Source organism: Gloeophyllum trabeum (assembly GCF_000344685.1).
Source record: "Gloeophyllum trabeum ATCC 11539 unplaced genomic scaffold GLOTRscaffold_00004, whole genome shotgun sequence".
Classification (NCBI taxonomy): domain Eukaryota; kingdom Fungi; phylum Basidiomycota; class Agaricomycetes; order Gloeophyllales; family Gloeophyllaceae; genus Gloeophyllum; species Gloeophyllum trabeum.
Window position 1 is genome coordinate 472,094 of NW_006920413.1, and position 20,953 is coordinate 493,046.

Below are 20,953 nucleotides of genomic sequence, written 5' to 3' on the forward strand. Positions count from 1 at the left end.
CTACAGGAATGGCTTTTGCGACCCGTTCGGGAGATAAATAACAAAATAAAACACCGCTACCCACAGGATTGCTCAGCACTTCCTCCGCTATACCATACACCATACGACTCTCTTGCGCTCACACTTGCTCTTTCCAGCCCCCTATAGGTCGCCTCAACGCTTCGCCACCTGACCCAAGCGGTCCCATCACTCCGTGCGACACGCCAGTCACGTGTTAATTACCTCCGGCCGTTTGCTGACTGATGCTGACCTTATGGTGACTCGTATGCGTCTGCACCTTCGGTATCTTGACGGAAACGAGGGGGAGTGAGTGCTGGAGGGCGGGCATGAGGAAGACGCCCCTCGATAGAAGTGTCCGCGGGTCCCGGAGCTAATGCAGCTAGAAGTCGCATTGGTTAAGTCACTCCGGAGCTTCGGTGCGCAGAGATAAATCGCGGAATGGGTCCGAGTACGCCTCGAGGATGTTGGGAAGTCCGGAGCTAAATAGAAAAAGTCTTTTAGAGCCCATAGAAGCCTAGAGGCGTGCGAGCGCTGTGTCGAATAAGCTCCGGGGCGCTTGTATGATGTGCTGAATCCGCGTTTTCGGGGGTCAGACGATCCTGAGGCTTATCACCGTAACGTTAAATCTTTATTTTCCCTAATTCCAAGGCTTTGTCAGGGCTAGCAAGACTGCCCAAAGTTCGCACGCCATGACAGATCTTCTATGTCACCTGCTTGCGTGGCTCCTGCCAGATTTGGACACTTCTGCTGATCCCATATCTGTTTTGGGCCCGAACAAACGCCCGGCGTTCAGAGGACGAGAAGGGTAATTGTCCAGTCCACTTACTGCCTGCCTGGCAACCGCACTCCGCATGGTCTTTGACAGAGTTCTTGAGCAGTGCCTTGAGCAGCGACCGCCACACTCCACGACGATCCTGAGGCTCCAATCTGCTCATGCTTCTTGCTCACAATTTATCATCTTCGACGCCTCGTTTCCGCTGCTGCCAGCATGTGTTGCTGGTTCGGACTAGGGAGATGCATATAAGAGCGTCTCGATGGATGGGTAAGTTCACCAAAGTCGTTCTACATCACTAAGTTTGCTGCTTCAACCACCCATGGCTCCACAGCGCACACTATCACTCTCTCCTCTTGCGTTGGCTCGCCGACCTTCCTCCTACCCGCCTCCTCCTGTTCGCCACTCTAAACCTCGTACTGATTATTCTGATGTTCCAATGTGGCAGGTGAGGATGAAGGTCAAGCTGCGCTCAGCCCACAACCTCGGCACCTGTGATTTTGAGACTATGCCCCCGACACTCCATAAAATTTGGTAGTAAGTATTTCATTCCGATTACATTCCAACGCCCTGCTGAAGCACATTCTTCTAGCCCACTCGATGCGAACAGCGGTATTATAGGCCCATCCCAGCTCGCGGAGTACATGGAGCGCCATTTGCTCCCGTACCCGCGCTGTATGTGCAGTGTACGTTGCCGGTTTATCAAGTGCCGTACTGGGGTTAACGAAGCATCAGGAAAATCCCTTTTTGATTGCCGGAACCAAAAAGAACTTTTTGTGATCTGATCGACTTTAATCATCTTGATATGACGTCAAAGATGGAAGAAGCAGTGCTTATACTTTATCTATCTTTAAAGTACTTTCTGTGTCTTGTGTAACTGCTACAGTGCTAGTAATGCCATATCATCACTTCAACTCTGGAGGTTGTATCTTCAGCTCCCTAGTATCCATGTATTGTGCTGTATGCTCATACCTAGCTGTTAAAACTGCAGCCTTGAGTTTAAACTGACTCTTCGGATCCAGCGCAATGTTGACCATATAAATGTCCTGTTAGGCATAGCAGAGATGAGAAGCTTACACTATTTACTAGCTAACTTACTCACATGTTTGTCTCTCCAATTCTGTCCCACAAGTCGAATATTAGACACCCATCCTCGATAGAGCTCTCCTTCCATCAGCGTTCCCTCTGCCTCCCAGAAAGTGATCAAGTCTCCGTCTTCTAGGATCTCTACCGAGGCAGACCTCGGATCCTTCACTCCATCTCTTGCTGCCCGGTAGAAGGGAAGACTATGTGAGCCAGATGCCTTTAGATGGGACACTAGATGAGCCATGGAGACTAGGTAAATATTGAATACAGAGTCAAGAAGAGGCAGTACATAACACTTCCCAGTACCATCTATTACCAAATTGTCTGATAGGCGTATAAGCTAGCCCAGTTATTTACAAAGAAAGAAGTACACTGGTCCAAAACACGATTAGAGGTCCACTCTCGTGGAACGTCATTTCGACCAAACTTCGGAATTAGTTGACAACTTTGCCTGATATCAGTTACTCGCACTATCTCTCCAGGATATGTGCCATCCGCCCTAAGTCCTAATCTTGACACGTCGTACATCATATGAGAAGGGTTTGCTGCTGGCTCTAGAGGGCTATACCACTCCACATAAGCTAGAGTCTCCTTCGGCCAGGCAGCAGGTGTTGGGATACTATCAGCCCCAAAGCGCAATAGGGCTGGAAGCTTGAAGATAACCTTAACTCTCGCAATGCGTGTTCCTAATTGACTTGAGATGAGATAACCCAAGGGTAGGCACACAAAAACTTACCTTCTAAACCTGTAGATTCAGCACGTTCATCGGTCAAAATCACAGCTGTATCAAAGCGTCCGGTGTTAGATAGACCTGGAGGACCAGGTTGAGCTTTGATTGAGTCACGTATGTCTTCAGCCATCGAGAAATCTCAGCGATCCGGTGTTCATGGAAATCAATTCCGAAATACTCACGAGGTTCCTCCAGTATTTGACGGCATCAGCTCAGCCTTCCAGCAGCAGCCTCGGACGCTCGTGCGTGAGATAGGAGCGCCTGACAGAACCGCCGGATGTGGGCCTCGTCTGCGTCAGTGTCTCCAGTGCCACCGTCGCCGTCCGCCCAACCTTGAAGACAGCACCGCCCGTAAGGATACCCAGGTCATCCAGGATGGACTTGTGGTTGTCGCCGAGCCCTGGAGCCTGGACAGTAGCCACCTGTAGCTTGGTGGGGGACGCGGTGGGCAGTGTGGGCGCGGGAGCGTCGACGATGACGGCGGTGAGCGGGTCGTGAAGGCAGGGGTGTGGTTAGAAGAGAATGAAGTATGTTTACATACCTTCCTGTAGCCCTCTCGTAATCGTATCCCTCAGACTTGAGGCTCTGTACAAAGTCCTCTGGTGCTTCCCAGCCTTGCTCGAGTACGTTAGCTCGTATGACGCCGTTCATCGTTTGGGTGAGTTGCTCGGTTCGTAGACGCGCGCGTCGACGCGTACGATGTTCGTGTAATGCGGTCTTGCCCGGGCGGGAGTCGTCGGAGCCGCGCTTGTTCTACAGTCGAGCAGAGCGCGGGCTAAAGGGAGGAGGAAACGTGGTTGTCTTTGCCAATAGAAGTAGACTACGTCGAGGACGGCAGACGCGACGAGCGGGGGCGGGTGTTGGGAGAGAGTCGGAGGTTGGATCGAGAGGGGGAGAGGCGGTGTAGCGGGATGGCGAGCATGGGGAGGACCGTGTTTTCTGAAGGGCGTTAGCTACACAATCTGCGCCAAAGACTGATGATACTCACCTTTATTTCCCATTCCCGTTCCCTTCCCATTCATGCCCCCCTGCCCCTCGCTGTACCTATCCTTCTCCTCAGCCTCCACAACACACGCCTCGCTCGTCGTCAGCAAGTTCGCGACACCAGCAGCGTCGACCGATCATGTCGACGTACTGACCCTTGCTCACGTCGTACCCCCACGCGAACTTGTCCGGGCTGCCGTAGTTGGTAGTCAGCGAGCCAATGATAATCCTCGCCCACGTTCGAAAGGATCGTCCGGGCGGGCTGCGTCAAGGCACGGCGGATGAGGGACACTCCCAGATCTTGATCAAAGTTGGCCGTCTGGATTGGCTTGGCGTCCGGGAGGTGGGCTGGCTCGAGGGGCCAGGGGCGTTCGTGGCAAGTGCCAAAGAAGCCTTCAGCAACGCAACGCCTCCGCCGGGCAAGATACCCTCCTCCACCGCTGCACGGGTAGCGTTGAGGGCGTCATCGTATCGGTCCTTCTTCTGGATGGCGTCCTTGGATCCTTCACCGTTGAGAATGATCGTGTCGTCCTTGGTGATGGTGACCGAGCCGGTTGAACCAAGAAGCTCAGGCGTAGCCTGCTCAAGCTTGATGTCCAGCTCGTACGTGAAGACAGTCCCGCCGGCGAGGATAGCCAGGTCGTCCAGGATGGACTTGCGGTTGTCGCCGAAGCCTAGGGCCTTGACAGCAGCCACCTGTAGCTGTCCGCGGAGCTTGTTCAAAATGCACGCAGCGAGTGCCTCGCCGTCGACATGCCCTCCGTGATCTCGATCTCTTCCTCGATCGTCCGGCCCTCCTTCACAGTGATGACACCCTCCTTGCCGACCTTCTCCATAGCCTGCGCAATCAAGTTGCCAACGTGGGCGTCCCCGTTTGCAGAGACCGTCGCGACCTGGGCAATCTCGGCAGTCGTGGTGATTGTCTTGCGTTCAAAGAGAGGAACTCGACGAGGCACTCGACGGCAGCTTGCGAGCCCCGGCGGAGGTCCATGGGGTTGCAACCCGCGGCGACGTTCTTCACACCCTCCGAGTAGATCGCACAGGCCAGAACGGTTGCAGTCATCGTTCCGTCACCGGCCGACCGCAACTTCATTAGTTTTTGACGCGACGTCCTGGACAAGACCGGTCGCGAACGTCAGTATCGCGAAAGGGCGCCGCGGAGGCGGCGAGGGCTACTCACCGTGCACCCAAGTTCTCAAACTTGTTTTCTAATGAAATCAACTTGGCAACGGTAACACCGTCTGTCTGTCAGGTATAATACTTAGTGTCCCCCGTCTGAGAAACGACTTGCATGCGTAACGTACCTTTTGTGATCTTGGGACCGCCAAACGACTGCTCGATGATGACATTCCGTCCTGCACACCTTTGAGTACTTGGAATATTTGGATGCAAATACAACACTGCTTACCTTTCGGACCCAAAGTAACACTGACTGCATTTGCGAGCGTATCAACACCCTTGAGAATACTGCGTGTCCCTCATTAGAGAACTTGATCTCTTTGTGGGCGCCTACTGTCCACAGTTGTTGTCTTTCAAATCCGTGGTGATATGGACTAGAGGTAAGCCAGGCAGGAGTTGAGTGACGCGAGCTCTGGGGGTTGGTTGTTCACCGGTGTGGCGCATCTGGCTCTGCCGTCTCCCGGTCGGATTCAGCGAACTCCAGAATGCTCTAACATTCAACATACCTTGTCAAATGACCACCTGTCAGTACCCTCTCCACAGGGCATCACAGAGGATAGCCGACTGAGCAGAAAACGAAGACGCCAGAGACATAGACTACACCTCATTGGCGTAGAAAGCCTTGAGTCCAATCGTGGGAAAGCTTGCGGTGAGGGCGCAAGCTTTCCCATACGCCTTTTGCAAGCCTTCCCTGGCCATGGCGAGCTATACTCTGTCAGAGGAAGAGATCAATGCTCTAGTTCCACTCTTGAGGAGTTCAACTGAAAGCTGCTCACCTCCTGACTCTGCTTTACTGAATCTTCTTGAGAATCTGGCCTACTTGCAGGCAAAGAACCAGCTTTCCTCAAGTGAATCCTGGGAAGCTTCGGACGGTGGTGTTCCATCCTCGGAGAGTCAAGAAGGGAACTCTAGTCTTGATGGTCAATACAGCTCTGTACCTACAATACAGGAGGCGCCTCAGCCTGGTGCGTCCTAGTGGAATCCTGCTATATGAGAAGCTGATTAGTATCCTCTGTTACAGCGCAGCGGGAAGACTTAAATAAAGGGCGAAAGAGGAAGAAGTCTCGTGCCAAAGGCTCCTCTAAGAGGCAGAAGAAGGACTCGGAAGTATCACCTGGTGGTGGAGAGGCAGGCCAACCTGGAGGCCAGCCTGGAGACCCTCTGACATGCCCTCGTGGAGGCGCTACTAGGATGTCAAGGTGGACTCAGGTTAACGAGTCTGTTTCTGGGGGCAAATCTGCCGCTGTAATGTTGGGCAGATTCTTAAGCTCTATTACTTCTTGTCAGAATAGCTGGGTGCCTACGAACAGCTGGACTTCTCTCCTTCGCAACTCGTTGGATTTCCCTGCCAGATCTGTTGATAATCTCTCTTCATGTGTTACACTTTTACCTCCACCGCTGATGTTACGCCTATATTTCTTAGACATTCGTAACAATGTGGAAGCGATGCTGGATGACGAGGAGCAAGCTCCTCAGTTTAACCTGGGTAAGAAGAGAACTGCTGTAGTTTTGGACGATGAAGAGGATGCGTTGGCTGGTGTATTGGGAGGTGCTGTGCAAAGTACGTGTATAAGCTTATTGTTATACTATGCCCTGACAATCAGTACTCCAGGCCATGGTGGTCGTCGGGGCAATGAACATGAGGATAGGGATGAGAGTGAGATTGAGGAGGAACGAGATGGAGGCAACATGAGCCACAGAGGTGAAGGTGGTGAAGGTAGTGAGGTGGAGGAAAAAAGTATCGGCGAGGAAGATGAGGATGAAGAGGTTGGGTCGCTTAAAGGATCTAACCAAGCAAAGAGCAGCGTGAGTCATCATATCTTGAGGCACCTCTTAACTGTAACTGGCTTTGAAGTTTGTTATAGAAAATGGTTCAGCTTCAAAGCGTCGAAAGACAGACGTCAAGGAAGTTGACTTTATAGCACCAGGTAGAGCGCCAACTCTCAGCAGCTTCAAGTCCCCTATAAAGACTTTAGCCAAGGCCGCACATGAGTATCTCCGAGTAATTATTTGTACTTAGAACCCCTTCCCCACCCCTTCGGAGCAGGTCTCTGTTACAGATAAGGCAGTGGCAATGGCCCTAATTCAACTGCCGCAAGCTTTGAAGGACGCTTGGGAAAAGGCTGATGATGACCTTCGAGCCACAGTACGATCCTATGTAAGCATGTTCAAAGTCATACAGAGTTCTACTATTTCTAACTTCAGCCCTTGAGTTATGGACGGCTGTCAGTGCTGTTCGCAACCAGATCAAGCAAAAGGGCGAGGAAGCAGTCGCAGACTATGGGATTCCTGGAAATCTCAAGCCTGATGATATCAAAGCACGTGTGCAATGGTTACTAGCTGATCACCATTATTCCTACGGCGGAGTGGACTTTAAGGTGAGTTTTATTCCTGAATTTAATATGCTGCAGTGTAACACAAGTTTGTGATATAGGCTCAAACGTACGACGAAGAAATGCCAATCTCTCATCCTGGAATTATTGGGGTGATTCGTCGGCAATGGTTTACTGGGACTAGATGCTTTGCAATCAGGTATCCGGATCATCTGAAAGAGCTTCCACCTCAGACGTGGGCATTGGCTATGACTTCGGTGTGTTCATCTAGACCGACTGATTTGCTATTAAATTACTAATAATACTATAGGTCATCCAAGCTCTAACGAGCTGGAAGGAGGGCAAGCTGAGTCCTAGCAAATTCTCCGAAGACAATGTCAAGGAGTCGTAAGTGTCCTACTGCAATATGTAAAGCTTGTGTCACTGATTTTATGATAAGTTATGTGAGCGCTCTCAGTTGGGTCACCCACTGGCGACATGAAACTCCGACTTGGTATGAGGATCATCTCAAGGAGACTCTGGCTGATATATGGTATCTATAAGTCTGTTGGCGATCTTAGTTATGAAACTAATATATCCTTCTATTAGTGAGACAACTCAGATTTCAATGACGCCCAACAGTAACTTCGATCATACGAATGAAGTTTGCTCTAGGCTGGAAGAAAAAGCCAAGGCTAAGCGCCAGGCTGCGTTAGCCTCTCAGGCTTGAGCATCTTTTGAATATTGTTGCCTTTTCTCATGCTCTTCTGCTCCTTCCCTTGCTCTGCTACTACCTGCTGTGCTGTCTTCGCTGATTTCTTACTCTCAATATCATGTAATTTACTTTGTGCTGCCCTGCAATGGATTAATTTGGATGAAACGATGATGAAGTACGCAAAGCATGCTTGGCGCTTGAAAGCATTCTTAGCACTTTAAAGAGAAGAAGTACAGAGATTTTACTTATCGGGCTGAAAAGTATACAATGGATCAAAAGTATCTATACTGGAGCAAAAGCTAGAAAAGATCCTCCTGTACTTGTGGGCCTTTGATCCTACTTTATGTTACTTTGTTGCGCTTTAAAATAGGGGGCATTCTTTTCCTTCTTCTTGTACTTCAACTACTTTAAAGTCATTTTGTCACTTAAAAAGTACACTTGGGTTTTCCTGATGAAGGGAAGCACACTTTTGCATGCGGTATGGGATATAAGTGCTTGTGGTGGTGTACGTTTACTTTTCACCCCTTCCATGAATTAGCTCTCATGACTTCTGCTAGAGGTGGTAGAGGATGTAGTCAGGCACCACGGCAGCGAGCTCAGGATGTAGTCAGGCACCACGGCAGCGACCTCTCTGTCCTGGAGTATTCGGGTGAGTAAAGTATCCTGAGCATTCTTCTATCGCTTAATTCTCCTACAGAGTTTAAGGATTTGGACATATCTTTGCCATGCCGCATGCCCAGTGGCAGGAAAAGTGCAGGCGAACTTGACTTGAATCAAGGTGCAACTCTTACTTTCAGCATGTGGGTCTTAGCATGGCTGTTTGACTCCGGGCTTGACAGCATTACGCCGGAGCATCTCTCCTGGGCCAGTTGCCCCTGGTATGTTCATGAACGGTGAGTATATTGTGCAGTCGGTCTGTTGGTCTTACTGAAGGGGTGGTATAGACATGGACACCTTCTTTACGGGCGCAGTGGCTTCCTCCCCACCTCCGTCTAGCCCCTCCCTCCCGAAAACCCCTTCCGGACTCATTTCCAAAGACGTCTGGGGTGCATACAAGCTTGGGCTGATGGCTGGCCTCGAAGAAGGCTCTCCGGCGGCAAAGCATGAAGCATCTAGGGCGCCTCCTGCTGGGACACTGCCTACCTCCCCAGGTATACCTCACTATTCGCTGGCCCCGCTTCCGATGCTGACATATGTTCTTCAGCTGTCTCTGTATCCTCGACAATCTCGTCAGAGGGTGTGGGACCCATCTATGGTGCTCGTGCGTATTCTTCTTCTCCAGCAAACTGTGCTTACATGTTCTGGACATAGATTACTCTTCGTCTGGGTACATCCTCCCATTCCCTGACACTCCGCTGTCCCAGTCTCGAGCATTTGATCACTGGACTCCCCCGGCAACAGTCTCGGCCTTGGCATCTTCATCATACAGCCTCAATGACCCACCAGCTGCCACTCGAAGTGAGATCACTTCTTGCTATGGCGTCTCGAAGAAAGTATTCTGGAATAGCTTCCAAGAATGTGGGCTTTGTGGATGTGTTGTCCACAGGGACTGGATGGCGGAGAAGGTAGGAGAGGACATTGAGATTGGCGGTGGGCACATGTGTGTCATAGACCTTACTGAAGAGAGCCCCCGAGCTCTTCAGGCTGGCAAGGGCAAGGAGAAAATGGACTAGATATCTCATTGTGCTCTCAAGTTCTGTATTTCTTGCACCAGAAACCTTGTATATACAAAACAGCTCTACCTAAAATTGCCCCTGAGCATACACTTGCAAGAACATGTGTGTGTTTATCGTGAATGTCTCTCGCGTGTAGTCGTCGTAGTAGTAGTAGTGCTAGTGAAATGCGCGGGTACACCCGCGGGCGTCCCGCACGTACCAGTATTGCACCCATGTCGAAACCCGCGTCGACGGGTCGGGTATGGGTACGCGGGTACCCGCGGCTTTTGGTTTCAAGAGCGTGTCGAGCGACGCATTCTCGAGACCCACCGGGTCACGGGTACGGCCAAACGCGACCCGTACCCGTACCCGCCGGCACCCGTACCCGCGACCTGCACGGGTTCTCGCAACCCGTGCTTTGCACTAGTGTCTACAGTAGAAAGAGGAGTACACTAAGTACCTGGCACAAAGGCATTGTAAATAGGACGTACGTTGCACAGGCCCGCGTCGGGCCTGTTAATCTGAGGCAAGCAATCCACATCGAGAGGCAGATGCGCGGCTTCGCCGGCGGCGTGGAGTTCTTCCCAGAGTGAGTCCGAGGTCTGCGGAGAGTGATGTGGGCTTTAGTATAGGGAAATATGAGGGAGAGAGCACCTAGATGAACCGAGAATACGCCAGTCTCTCCCAGGGCAAATGGCCAGGCCGGGGCAGGGCTCGCCAGCGAGGACGGCACGGCTCTCGGCGCCTGTGCTGTAGGATGTTGGAATGGCCACGCGGGACGTTCAGCAGCTAGGGACGAGAATCTCGAGAAAGAGCTCGTGTCTCAAGTGAGTTTGGGACTTCGTCGGGGTGGAGAAGGCCCGGGCTCAACCCTAACCTTGGCCGTATACCTGCGCTTGATGCGCTCGAGGCGCGACGCCACCGACATGCCTGGGACGTGCGCGCTTGCGCGTTGTTTACCTCTCGCGTTTCAGTCTCCGATTACTTGGCTGAGGGCTGCGAGTATAAAGCGGGCTGCGCGAGCCTGCTAGCCCACCACCGCGCCCATTCCTCCTCGCACTTTGCTCACAGCTTATTGCTCTTGGGTCGGCGCCCGTCTGGCTTAATCGCGCGTGTCCCGCATACCCGCGGACTGCTGGCGTCCTGGGCTTAAAATGCTAGGCACGCTGCTTTTCTCTACTCTCGCCCTGAGGGGCAGGGCTTTGCTGTTGATTCCAGGACCCCAAACTTGGGGACCCAGTCTCGCAGTAGGGCTCTGTACTCCGGGGCTTGGGCTCTTCGCGATAAGCTTTGCTGACTGAGGCTCCTGATGCAGACTTTCTCCTCCGTGCATTCCGCTGCACCCGCTCTGGAAAAGAGTACTCGGCATATTCCCGCCCCGACCCCGTGCTGGTGGATCCCGCGTTCAACTTGGAGGCTACCCTCGACGCGGCCGATGCCCGGGCCTACAGCCACGAGCTCGCCGGCGACGCTGCACCCTTGGACGACGACGATATGGAGCTCACGGATGAGTCGCCTTACAGTGCTGCGGGGCTCAATCAGTCCAGTACCTGCCCGCCACCCTCTCAAAACCCCTCTGAAGGCAAGGGCCCGAATCACAAGGCCCGCGATCGGTACAGGCGAAAGCGGCGGGCTGATCGTGAGGCAGAGCAGGTGCGGGAGGGTATGAAGCAGAAGAGAGTAGCCAGGAAACGGCGCTGGGCTGCTGGCGATGCTGTCGAGGTCAGGGTGTTCGAGGAGCTGCGCACTGGGGCATCAGGATATCAGGGTCGGTGCCACCGTGTCGGCATTGAAGAGAAGCGTGAGTACGCTCTTGACAGCCCTGAGATCCAGGACATGCAGTATATCCCCTGGGATGGATGGTGAGTGCGCTTTTCTTTATGCGTAGCCTTCGAGGCTGGATGTCTGGGTCTATAGTACCATGCGACCCATTTCGCTTGGCAGCGCTGACGACTCTCTTGTCGTTGGCGTACTTGTTGGCTCTCCGAAGGACCGAACTGCATGGCAGCAGGTTACTGAAGCCGCTTCAGAGGCTCTCGCGGTGGCACTGGGCTCGTATCGATTCAAAGCCTCTCGAAGCAGCCATCGCCGAGGTGACTTCGCCAGTGGTAATTTTGGGATTGCTCATGGCGGGGGTCGAAAGGTGCGTCCACTTCTGGCTTGCCTGATGATAGGAACTCAAGCCATATAGGAGCCTGGCAACATACGGGTCTCTTCGCTCCACAATGTTGAGGTTCTCCATGCCCTTTTTTCTAACCCGTATATCCAGTATATATTGGGGTTCACTAGCAGTAAGTGCGTTCTCTGAGCCCTGGCGGGGCATATGCTGACTGCTAATCCATCCAGGCTCATTGAACCTCATTGCCCCTGATCTGTACACATACTTCTTCACGGTCCTGTCAGGTATTTGTGCACAGTATCCCCTCCTTGCTTGCTTCTGGGCTGGCTCGGTCTTTGCTTGCTGCTGTTTCAATTTCGGTCCAAGGGTCACGGCCTACATCCACACGGACAACTTCAACATCCCCTTTGGATGGTGCGCCATCACTGCATTGGGCCGGTTCAATGCGAAGCGTGGGGGCCACTTAGTCCTCTGGGATTGGCGGCTCGTGGTTGAGTTTCCACCTGGCTCTACTATATTCATTCCCTCTGCTCTAGTGCGACATTCAAATATCCCTGTCAGCGGGCATGAGAAGCGCTTCTCCATTGTGCAGTGGATGCCTGGGCCGCTTTGTCGATGGTTTGACTTTGGCTTCCGCTCTGCTCAGAGCTATGAAGATGAGTATGGACAGGCTGGTGCAAGGGAGGCAAATCTAGCTCGCTGGCGAGAGGGTCTTAAACTCCTCCCTCGGCTAGGTGAATTCCGTGGACGCCCTTAGCATGAATAGCATAATGGCTAGATTTTAATACCTGTACGGCTGAGCTACATCATATAGTTTGTATCGCAAATGCATTATTGGATGTAGTAAACTATGGACGACTACAATGTGCCATGCGATGGCTTCCGCTTCTGCTTCAACTCTGGGGAAGGCGTTAAGAGAGCATTCTCCCGAGAACGCTTGAGGTGCGCGGCAGGCCGGTGGGACTCGGAATGAGCCAGAGTCTCTTCCCGAGCTTTACCCCAAGAGCTGGCAAGCTGTCTGACTACGATCTCAAATTCCCGCACTTTCTCGGTCGGCATAATGCTGTATTCTTGGCTGAGAAGTGCAAGCCCATGCAGGTGTGGAAGAACACTGTCTAATATCTGGTTAACCCGCTGCTGGACCTGGATGTTCAGCCCTGCCACGCCTGCCTGCAACCGGAGTATGAAGAGGTGGCCAGCAATAACTCATACTTATGCTTACATACCTGGAGAAGGCCTTCCACACCATCGATGCACTCTGGCACTGCACGCTCCTCCGCCCCTTCCTGCTCATCACCGGCACTTGCAGCAGGCACTATCGGCCTCAACTCATCCTCAGGCTCTTCGATGCCTGCTAGGTCTTGCAACGTAAAAACATTATCAATGATGGCAATCGTTGCATTTGGACCACTCTCGGTTGGAGGTTTGGGAGGCTCTTCAACATCCTTGGCCTCCAGTGGTGTGTGCGGGTAGTAGAAAGGCGGTACTTGTCCCGATGCCACCCAATTGTTGATCCGCACCCTAAGAGCTCTTAGGTGCTTGCATGCGCCCCCACGATGGGCGAAATCTGGGCAGGTGCACGAAGCATAGCCGGCACGATGGATCACAAGACAATAGGGGGCGCGGGTGGGGTCGGCAGTAGAAAGGCAAGTGGCTTCAAACTGGTGTTCGCTGGCACTCCGAGTAACTGACATGAGTAGCCCCGCTCTCAGTATGGAGGCTGCCGCATCATCCCGTGCACAGTCAGCACCCCACCAGCATGGCTTAGGGTTGCCCTGTCCCTGCCGTAGCACACGCCTCTCCTCCTGCAGCACCTGAAATAAGTCCACACCCCCTGAGTATCTTTGAAATCGGTCTGTAATCCATCGCTGATACTGTTGGCGATGGCGCCGGGTCGTAAATATCTCTGGGAGAATGCGCGTGATAAGGATGTGGATGAGAAAGTCAAATCGAAGGCGAACACCGGAGTGCTGCCATTGTGGTATGTACTTGCCCTTCAATACGCCGTTGAAGGATTCCAAGTGATTCGTCGTAGTAACACCACTTTCCACAGGGATCCCTAGCTTTGATGAAGCGACCATCCTAGCCTTCAGCGACCAGCCCTGCCAGAGTGCCTTCGGCATCCAATTAGTTGACAGGTAGTCCAGATACTGCCTTCCTGCCTCAGCTGCTGCTGCAGCTCCAGGGTCCCCAAGTCGGGCCAGAGTGGCAAGGTGAGCTCGCTCCTCCTCAATGAGTTTCGTGGCTTCTTCATGCTCAACGCTATTCAGCAGGCTGGCCTTTGGGTTAGAATCGGCAGCTTTGAGTTCAGTTGAACACTTACAGATCCTCCAGGTTCAGTAGCCATCCCCGTACATGGCTCTTCAGCATTTCCCCTCGTCCCCCTCGCAATAGCTGATCCCTTCGGTTAGTCCAGCACTGGCGGACGTGGAACTTGCAAAGCAGCAGCCAGATGGAAGGCCATACTCTGAGCAGTGCTCCACGCTCCTTGACATCGGTATTGGTGATCGCAACGTAAGGAGTGAATATCTCAGCTCGGCCTTTGGAGAGATGATCTCGCCAAGCTTGGAGGAGCTCAGCTAGAATGTCAGTACTGTAGCCGGCATGTGTCGCACGAGTCCCTGTGGGTGCTGAGAATAAGAACAGAGCCAGAGGCACACCCTTCCGCTCAGCATCTATGCCCATCACCACGAAGAGAAGCAGGCGTGAACTGCAAAGCCCGAATGTTCCATCCAGCATCAGAGCTGAGTGGTGGCCATACTCCCAGGCGCAGCTATCCATCTCTTTTGTGGATATGCAGACCTTAAGCCTCTCTCCTGCCTCTGCACGCTTCGAGTAGTGGAACACGGCATCCGAGATCTCTGGCCGGAAGTTGGGAGAATCGCGGTCAAGCCATTCGTGGAGATTGTACTGAGGGGGCACCCGAGTGTCGACTCCCTGAGCCTTGTTGAATAGATAGTACAGATAGGAGGAATCACGTGGCAGGAAGTGATACCGGTGATTAGCAGTTCGGGGGTCATAGTTGTCCATATCACGGTAACTTCGAGAGATCAACATGGCATTGTTCTTTGACTGAACTGCGGTTATGCTATGGATGATACATGAGTGATGCCTGAAGAGTTTAAGTGTATTCATGTACCTCGCTCCCGAATGCAGTTGCTCCAGCGCAACCTCATAAACATGAGGGTGTAGTGGAACTGCTGGTCGGCGCTTCAGGACCGCAGAGTTACATTCATCGTGGTGGCATAGGTAGCCGACAATGCGAGAAATGGCACCATCGCTGTCGCGCTCGGTGATCTCAACATGTGCAAGACACCTGACGAAGTCATAGGGATTCCGTCGGCCAGCAGTCCCGGAGGCTTCTCGATTCCCGTCACTCTTCTCTTCCTCCACAGGCTCTTTCTTGGCTTCCATTGCCTTGCGAGCGGCACTGCTGTAGCCACACGAGCTTCATGGCTATTCAAAACATAGTTGACAAGATATGTAGTTATTAGATATACCATTGAAATAAAGTACGTCGCCGCATATCCCCTGCCACCCGCCACTTAGTACCCCACTGGACATTCCATCGGTTCTCCAGCTGCTCACGGGAGTGCTGGTTGAGGCTGCGAGCTTGGAGGAATTTCGTCACTTCTCGCTGGATATCGGGGTTGTCAGGGTCATATTGTTCCGAGAAAATGTCGCCTTGTTGATAAATGGCCGCAATAGCTGCCTGTTGGGCGGAGTCAAGCGAGAGCTTCTCGAGCTCCGGCTAGGGACATGGTGAGCGTACAACATTACACGATGCAGGCAGGTTTCGTACCTTGGCATACAGTGTCCGAGTGCTGCCTGTTGGCCTAGGGGCAGAGGTACTCATGGCTGGGTCGAGAACTATGAGAGGAGGGACGAAGCACACCAGCTCAGGCAGAAGGGGTGTGCCGGATGGCAGAAAGGTGGGCTAAGGCATGCAGAAAGAGGTGTCAGGAATAACTTACTTGCAGCGCGTCCGCCCAAACTCCTCCACCATCGGAAGAAAGCCAAGCGTTGATCTCTCCCCCACACCTCGAGGCTGGCCCTCCATGTGAACGCAATCGTCGTCCTCTTGGTCGCCGAAGAGTGCCGGTACGTCGTGCCCTAGCAGCTGGCCAGAAGGAAAGCACAGCAGGTAATGTCGATGCAAGCTCAGGGCACTGTCAGAGCAAGATGGATGTTCCGACAGCGAGGATCATTCTGGGAGGATCCCAGGAGGAGTAAGGGACAGTAGGAATACTTGAAGCAGCTAGATTTCTGTAGCTGCCCAGAGAGATCAGACTGCCAGGCTGTGGGCAATAAAACATGAGGCTTACTTCGTGCAGCGAGGGCTGAGAAGTCCAGCTAGCGAGGAAGGCGCGGATCTGCCAATGGCCTGGCAACATCCTAGCGACTCAGCAAAACGGGCAACCAGCTGCCCTGACATAGGCAGAGCAAGGCCTTGACGACGACAAGCGACAAAGAGGAAATCAGCTGCAAATGAGCAGATTGACGCAGTCTGATGGCCGGGCTGACAGCGAACGTTCACAACTGCTGATGGAGAAGCACAGTCGTGCTTCCTCCCATCAACTGCATCGTGTGAACTTTGGGCACACCGGCTAGCCCTTTGTCAGCAAGGTGGTCACACTGAGTGATCGATTTTGATGGGATAAATAGACTTCATCGTCAAACCGCAATGATTTTTGCCGCCGCGAGCTGCAGGAAGGAAAAGAACCAAGTACCTGCCAGATATGGTAATATTCATGAGGATGGAGTGTTAGCCGACGCTACACAGCTAGACAGACCTGTGCTGGAAATCCTATGGAGCACTGATGCCTAGGTTCCGACGGCCCTGCCAACAGATACCCAGAAAATTTGCACGCAGCTGTTGTCTGCGGTGCTCCTATTGGATTCCAACCATCTCCCCGATTGTGTCACTCACAACCCACGTGACTCCACCCACCATTGCGGCCAGGGCATGGTCGCATATTATCTCTCCGTTCCACCACGTATAATCTGCCAGTAGACAACGATGTATTACTAGTTTGCAATATATTGAAGGAACTATGGTTTTGTTTGAGACATGCTTTCCCTCGCTAGGCTAGCCATATCGAAGCTGTCGCCGAAGGTGACAACATGTTCCCCCTCCATCATCCGCATCTCCTCTACCAGGCTGGCATTGAGATCCACCTGCAGCGCTGGTGCAGCGCTGACGCTGGTGCAGCGCTGACGCTGCGTTGTTGGTATCTTTTGATGTCCTTCTCGATGATGTCCTTCTCCCATCTAGAATACATCGCCCGTCATCATTATCACAGACTAGATCATAACATCTGCACTCACGTTTTCCATTCCTCCGAGCTATCCCGCGTAGTGCCGTGCTGAGACACTACCGCTGCTAGTCGTGCTTCGAGAGCCTTCCAGAAGCCGGTGTCACCGCCTTGTACGCCCTTCTTCGTAGTTAGCGGGGCAGCAACATCTCGCTGATGCGTTGGTTAGTCTAGCTCGTTTGGAGTTTGAATACAAATACATACCATTAAGGCTAAAGATCCCATGATCGCTTGGGGAACCTCCTTGGGCTTGACGGGAAGGTGGTAGCTTTTGACAATAGTACTTGCGAAGTCATCGAGCGGCACCTTGTTCGTGATTGATGTCCATACCTGAACATGATATAAGTATCACTCGTGGGCCAATGCTTTATGGTCTGACGCACTGCCTTCCGCAGGCCACTCTTGACTTCATTGTACTTATTGTTTACCCATTGATCGACCTGGGTGCGTATTGTTGCATCGGTCACGTAAAGTCGAAGTCGAACCTTGTCTGCGTGATCGAAGATATACCTCTAGAGTATAGTCTTTATGAATGAATGAGATATGTCAAGACAATGATGTGCTTACTCCAACTTGCTTCGGTATGACACTGTATGAATACTGTGGCTGAATAATGTAATGACGCAGTAACCCTTTCAGTATGGCCTGTAAAAGGGGCTTAGTTGCTACTGGAAAGCACAGGGCACTGACGCACTCACCTCATGGTCATCCGCCGGTTGCCAGCCTTGATCTACCTTTGCTTCAATGGTGTTTAACTTTTCTTTAAGAACCGCGAGCGTGTCGGTAAGAGCCTGATTCTGGTTCGAGGCGTGGAGACAGCTACAGAAAAGCACCAGCAGGCGCTCATCATGTGCCATCTGCCATGATACGTCAGCGCTCAATTATAGCTTATGAATACAACAAACCTCGTTGAAGCGATGGACAAGGTCACGCTGTTTCAGAAGTCCGTGGTCGTTAACCATCCTGTCGATATCTGCACTGGTCACATAAGCTTGTGTCCCCATATTCATGCTGTTGGAATGGCCCAGGGGGGGCACCACCAGTACGCGGCGTGAATGTCGGGTACAAATGTTCTATATCTCGTGCACCAGATGGATGATGCGGGGTGCCTGGTATGGGCATCTGCGAAGGTGGGATAGTATTTTCGTCGACAGATCCTAGGCCGTCCGAAAAAGATCTATGAGCGCTAGACACTCGAGGGTAGGGCTCATATCTATTATTTGCAGCACTGTTTGCACGATTCACAGTTGGTGAAACAGAGAAACCTGTTTGCAGAGAGGACATGGTGGCGAGGATGAGATGTAAATTTCTCAGACGCAGCGGACGCGCGAGTGCCAAACATGCGAACACAACACGTCCGGTCGTGTTGTGTCGCGTCGCATCATGCCGCGTCGAATCCAATCTCATAACCTGGGAGTATCACCGTTCAGACGAGTCCTTGTCACACAAAGAGGGATAACAATGAAAAGAGTCGCCGCAAAGGCAGCTCAAGCTCGAACCCGAGAGTATGTCATTACTCCTTCTATCACAAATCATAACCTCTAAACTTCGATCACGAGGCTGCTGGATGATCAGCATGGGTTTCTCAATAGCCAGATAACTGACTCACAAGTGGTCAAACACCTGATGGATGGTATCCCCGATGCTCGTGGTATGTGATTCCCCTTGAAATACGTGCAGTCGGAGTCTTGTGTGACCTCTATATTGCAGACGATCGTGTCCAAGATGTCAAAAGGCGGTGATCGTCGAGCCGCGATCAGGCAAGCATCACGGGTATATCTGCCACGTCGGTTGTGGAATCCAGTGGGACAGTCGACGACTGGCCGAGATCCATAGAAAATCGGCTGTGCGCTATTGAGAGGGCATCACTCTTCACACTTGATCAAATCATACCCTCAGTTGCCACTCTGGAAGATCGCGTCAGTGAACTGGAGAAGAACATCAAAACGAGCACCGAGCAGCATTCCCACCTTTCAGAAACTGTTTCTCATGTTCAAGAAAGCTTGGCCCGAATGCTCATCATCCTGAATGAACAGCTGGCTATGGGCAGATGTATCCCTGGAGAAAGACGTGGTCCAAACCCCGAGGTTGAAGAAGACTCGCAGGATCCATACGCACCTTCACTCGAATCACAAATTGAAGCAGCTATTCTCGGAGGGGAACGTGTTATGGCTGGTCGACCGCCCTGTGTCGATCCGAAGTACTGGGATAGCAGTAGAAAAACTGACTAGATGATATTATGTAGCTATAACAAAGTCGAACATTGGTATGAAGTAGAAAACAAGAGCGGAACATGCGCTGAGGATGACTCCGGCCATCATGCTTCCATCCACGCAGAGAACAGAAGTTCACGCCACACTCTAACTCCGCGCGGTCACCTCGCGCCGTTCCCCACGTCGTCCATCGCACTGCACTGGTCGGGTCGGTGGACGAACACCTGTGATTGTTGACTGACCAGCATCGTGCGTGGTTGTCCAGAATCCGCAGAGTACGAGGACAGTGCAGATGGCATGCTCCAGGGATACGAGCTTTGCGGAGTCGGATGCACAAGCATAGAGCTCCCACTCTCTTGATGGTGCCCTATGCGTTGTTTGCACATTGTGACGTGTCCCTCACATCAGCTGAAGGGATAGCACCTGGGACACTGACAGCTGTTGATGTAGTCTCCTCGATGTGACTGCTGCAGAGTTGTCCATTGGTGCGTGCCCGCGTCGCTTGGTGTGGATTAGGTGCTGATGGAGCATTGGGTTGCTTCCGTTTCTTAGCGGATGTGTTGCCTTTCGCTTTGCTTTGGGTAAGATCCCATTCCTTGCGGTTCTGCACCGCTGCTTTGATCATTTCTTGATGCGTCTGGTGTTCGGGCTCTGGGAGTACGTGATGGAGTGACTGTATTATGCTCGAGCTGCGCAGCTGCGCCAGATTCAAGAGTCTATCTTCAGGCTCCACACTGTGCAAGTACTCACACTCTCGGTTAATGGTAATTTGGCGTTCTTGAATGACATTTCGAGTCATAGTGCTGACACAACCATGTTCAGCACAGTTGTGGATCGTGCTCACCGCACACAAGATATCCTTGATGGTGGTCAGAATTCTTTGATGGCTAGTTCTCGGTGCATTCCCTCTCACCTCAAAACTCAGGAGACATTGTGCATTCGCGACACGCCGGCAGCGAGGAAAACGGTAAGGCTCAATCTCCGATTCAAGAACACATGGAACAACCAGCATGCCGATCAAGGACTTGTGTGTTGGGTGCACGAGGATTTCTTGAACCTGGCCGACCTTGGGTAAGTCCTTCTCACCATAGGCAACATATTTAGATGGTGCGATGCGATCTCCATTTGCTAATGTGAGATCCTGGCATTGCAGGACTGTATCCAGTTCCGAGGCCAGCGGGCAGTCAATACCTGCTTCTGCGCATTTCGTAGTGTTCCAGGGTATGGCTCCTTCCTTTGCAACCAGAATGTACTGACCTACAACATGACATCATGAGGACACTGTTCAACCCAGTACACACAATTTTACTCACCCGCTTTGGACTGCTCATCCAGAGCAGTCATGCACATGAACTCCTGAAACTCGCGGTCATTCATCAAGGCTCGGACACCTGCACCCGCCTGGCGCGGATGTTCCCATGGCTCTCCAGCCACACTGCAAATAAGGTATCCGCCAGCGACTCTTCTTGACTCTGCACCAGTTGGCACCCTTCCGGGGTCCTCCAGCGCGGCGGTCATTAGAGTAGTTTTCTCTACAATTTCTCTCTCAGGGCGACTTTCTGGCTTTTCTCTCCTCTCTACTGACTCCTCCCGGTCTCACCTGGTACTTCGGACTAAGCTACATAATCTTAATAACATCGGTATGTCGGGCGCGACGAACGAGAAGTCGGGCCCTGCCAGCAACCTCACGGCGAGGACCCCGGGAAACCGGGTCGGTCTCCGAAGTGCTTCCGAGCTGTGGGCGGGATTCTTAACTGGCGCCGTCCGCGACACCGCGTCCGCAAAGACATATCTTATCAAGAAGAATTATATCCTAGAGACAGAAAGAATCACCCTCGGAAAGTTAGCGGATGCCTTAATGGCCACCACAAAA

At 52.3% G+C, this 20,953-nt stretch overlaps 6 protein-coding genes across 6 annotated transcripts; 3 read left to right on the forward strand and 3 right to left on the reverse strand.

The window, feature by feature from the left end:
* Positions 1–1,094: 1,094 nt before the first annotated feature.
* GLOTRDRAFT_127312 (uncharacterized protein) lies at positions 1,095–1,552 on the forward strand (the record flags this gene model as incomplete). The annotated part of the gene is made up of 4 exons (XM_007865921.1): positions 1,095–1,169; positions 1,221–1,309; positions 1,365–1,458; positions 1,508–1,552. The coding sequence occupies 4 exons, from the start codon at positions 1,095–1,097 to the stop codon at positions 1,550–1,552; spliced, it is 303 nt and encodes a 100-aa protein (XP_007864112.1).
* A 125-nt stretch (positions 1,553–1,677) lies between these two features.
* GLOTRDRAFT_127313 (uncharacterized protein) lies at positions 1,678–2,102 on the reverse strand (the record flags this gene model as incomplete). Its single annotated transcript, XM_007865922.1, has 2 exons — positions 1,678–1,818; positions 1,875–2,102. The coding sequence occupies 2 exons, from the start codon at positions 2,100–2,102 to the stop codon at positions 1,678–1,680; spliced, it is 369 nt and encodes a 122-aa protein (XP_007864113.1).
* Positions 2,103–3,408: 1,306 nt separating this feature from the next.
* Positions 3,409–5,299, reverse strand: GLOTRDRAFT_127314 (GroEL equatorial domain-like protein; the record flags this gene model as incomplete). The annotated part of the gene is made up of 11 exons (XM_007865923.1): positions 3,409–3,527; positions 3,577–3,668; positions 3,724–3,765; positions 3,865–4,246; positions 4,303–4,465; positions 4,522–4,684; positions 4,753–4,813; positions 4,877–4,927; positions 4,981–5,039; positions 5,086–5,201; positions 5,258–5,299. The coding sequence occupies 11 exons, from the start codon at positions 5,297–5,299 to the stop codon at positions 3,409–3,411; spliced, it is 1,290 nt and encodes a 429-aa protein (XP_007864114.1).
* A 149-nt stretch (positions 5,300–5,448) lies between these two features.
* On the forward strand, positions 5,449–7,626 carry GLOTRDRAFT_92119 (uncharacterized protein; the record flags this gene model as incomplete). The annotated part of the gene is made up of 9 exons (XM_007865924.1): positions 5,449–5,716; positions 5,773–6,312; positions 6,364–6,557; positions 6,607–6,753; positions 6,799–6,909; positions 6,998–7,129; positions 7,186–7,341; positions 7,395–7,471; positions 7,524–7,626. The coding sequence occupies 9 exons, from the start codon at positions 5,449–5,451 to the stop codon at positions 7,624–7,626; spliced, it is 1,728 nt and encodes a 575-aa protein (XP_007864115.1).
* Positions 7,627–11,393: 3,767 nt separating this feature from the next.
* On the forward strand, positions 11,394–12,189 carry GLOTRDRAFT_21054 (uncharacterized protein; the record flags this gene model as incomplete). The annotated part of the gene is made up of 3 exons (XM_007865682.1): positions 11,394–11,576; positions 11,625–11,724; positions 11,780–12,189. Coding segments are annotated over 3 exons (693 nt in total), but the record flags the coding sequence as incomplete, so codon positions are not given.
* A 221-nt stretch (positions 12,190–12,410) lies between these two features.
* Positions 12,411–17,877, reverse strand: GLOTRDRAFT_127317 (uncharacterized protein; the record flags this gene model as incomplete). Its single annotated transcript, XM_007865925.1, has 13 exons — positions 12,411–12,722; positions 12,779–13,826; positions 13,876–14,640; positions 14,692–14,982; positions 15,053–15,303; positions 15,355–15,489; positions 16,772–16,823; positions 16,881–17,020; positions 17,072–17,197; positions 17,251–17,379; positions 17,435–17,512; positions 17,566–17,724; positions 17,773–17,877. 13 exons carry the CDS (start codon positions 17,875–17,877, stop codon positions 12,411–12,413), a joined length of 3,591 nt encoding a protein of 1,196 aa, XP_007864116.1.
* Positions 17,878–20,953: the final 3,076 nt, after the last annotated feature.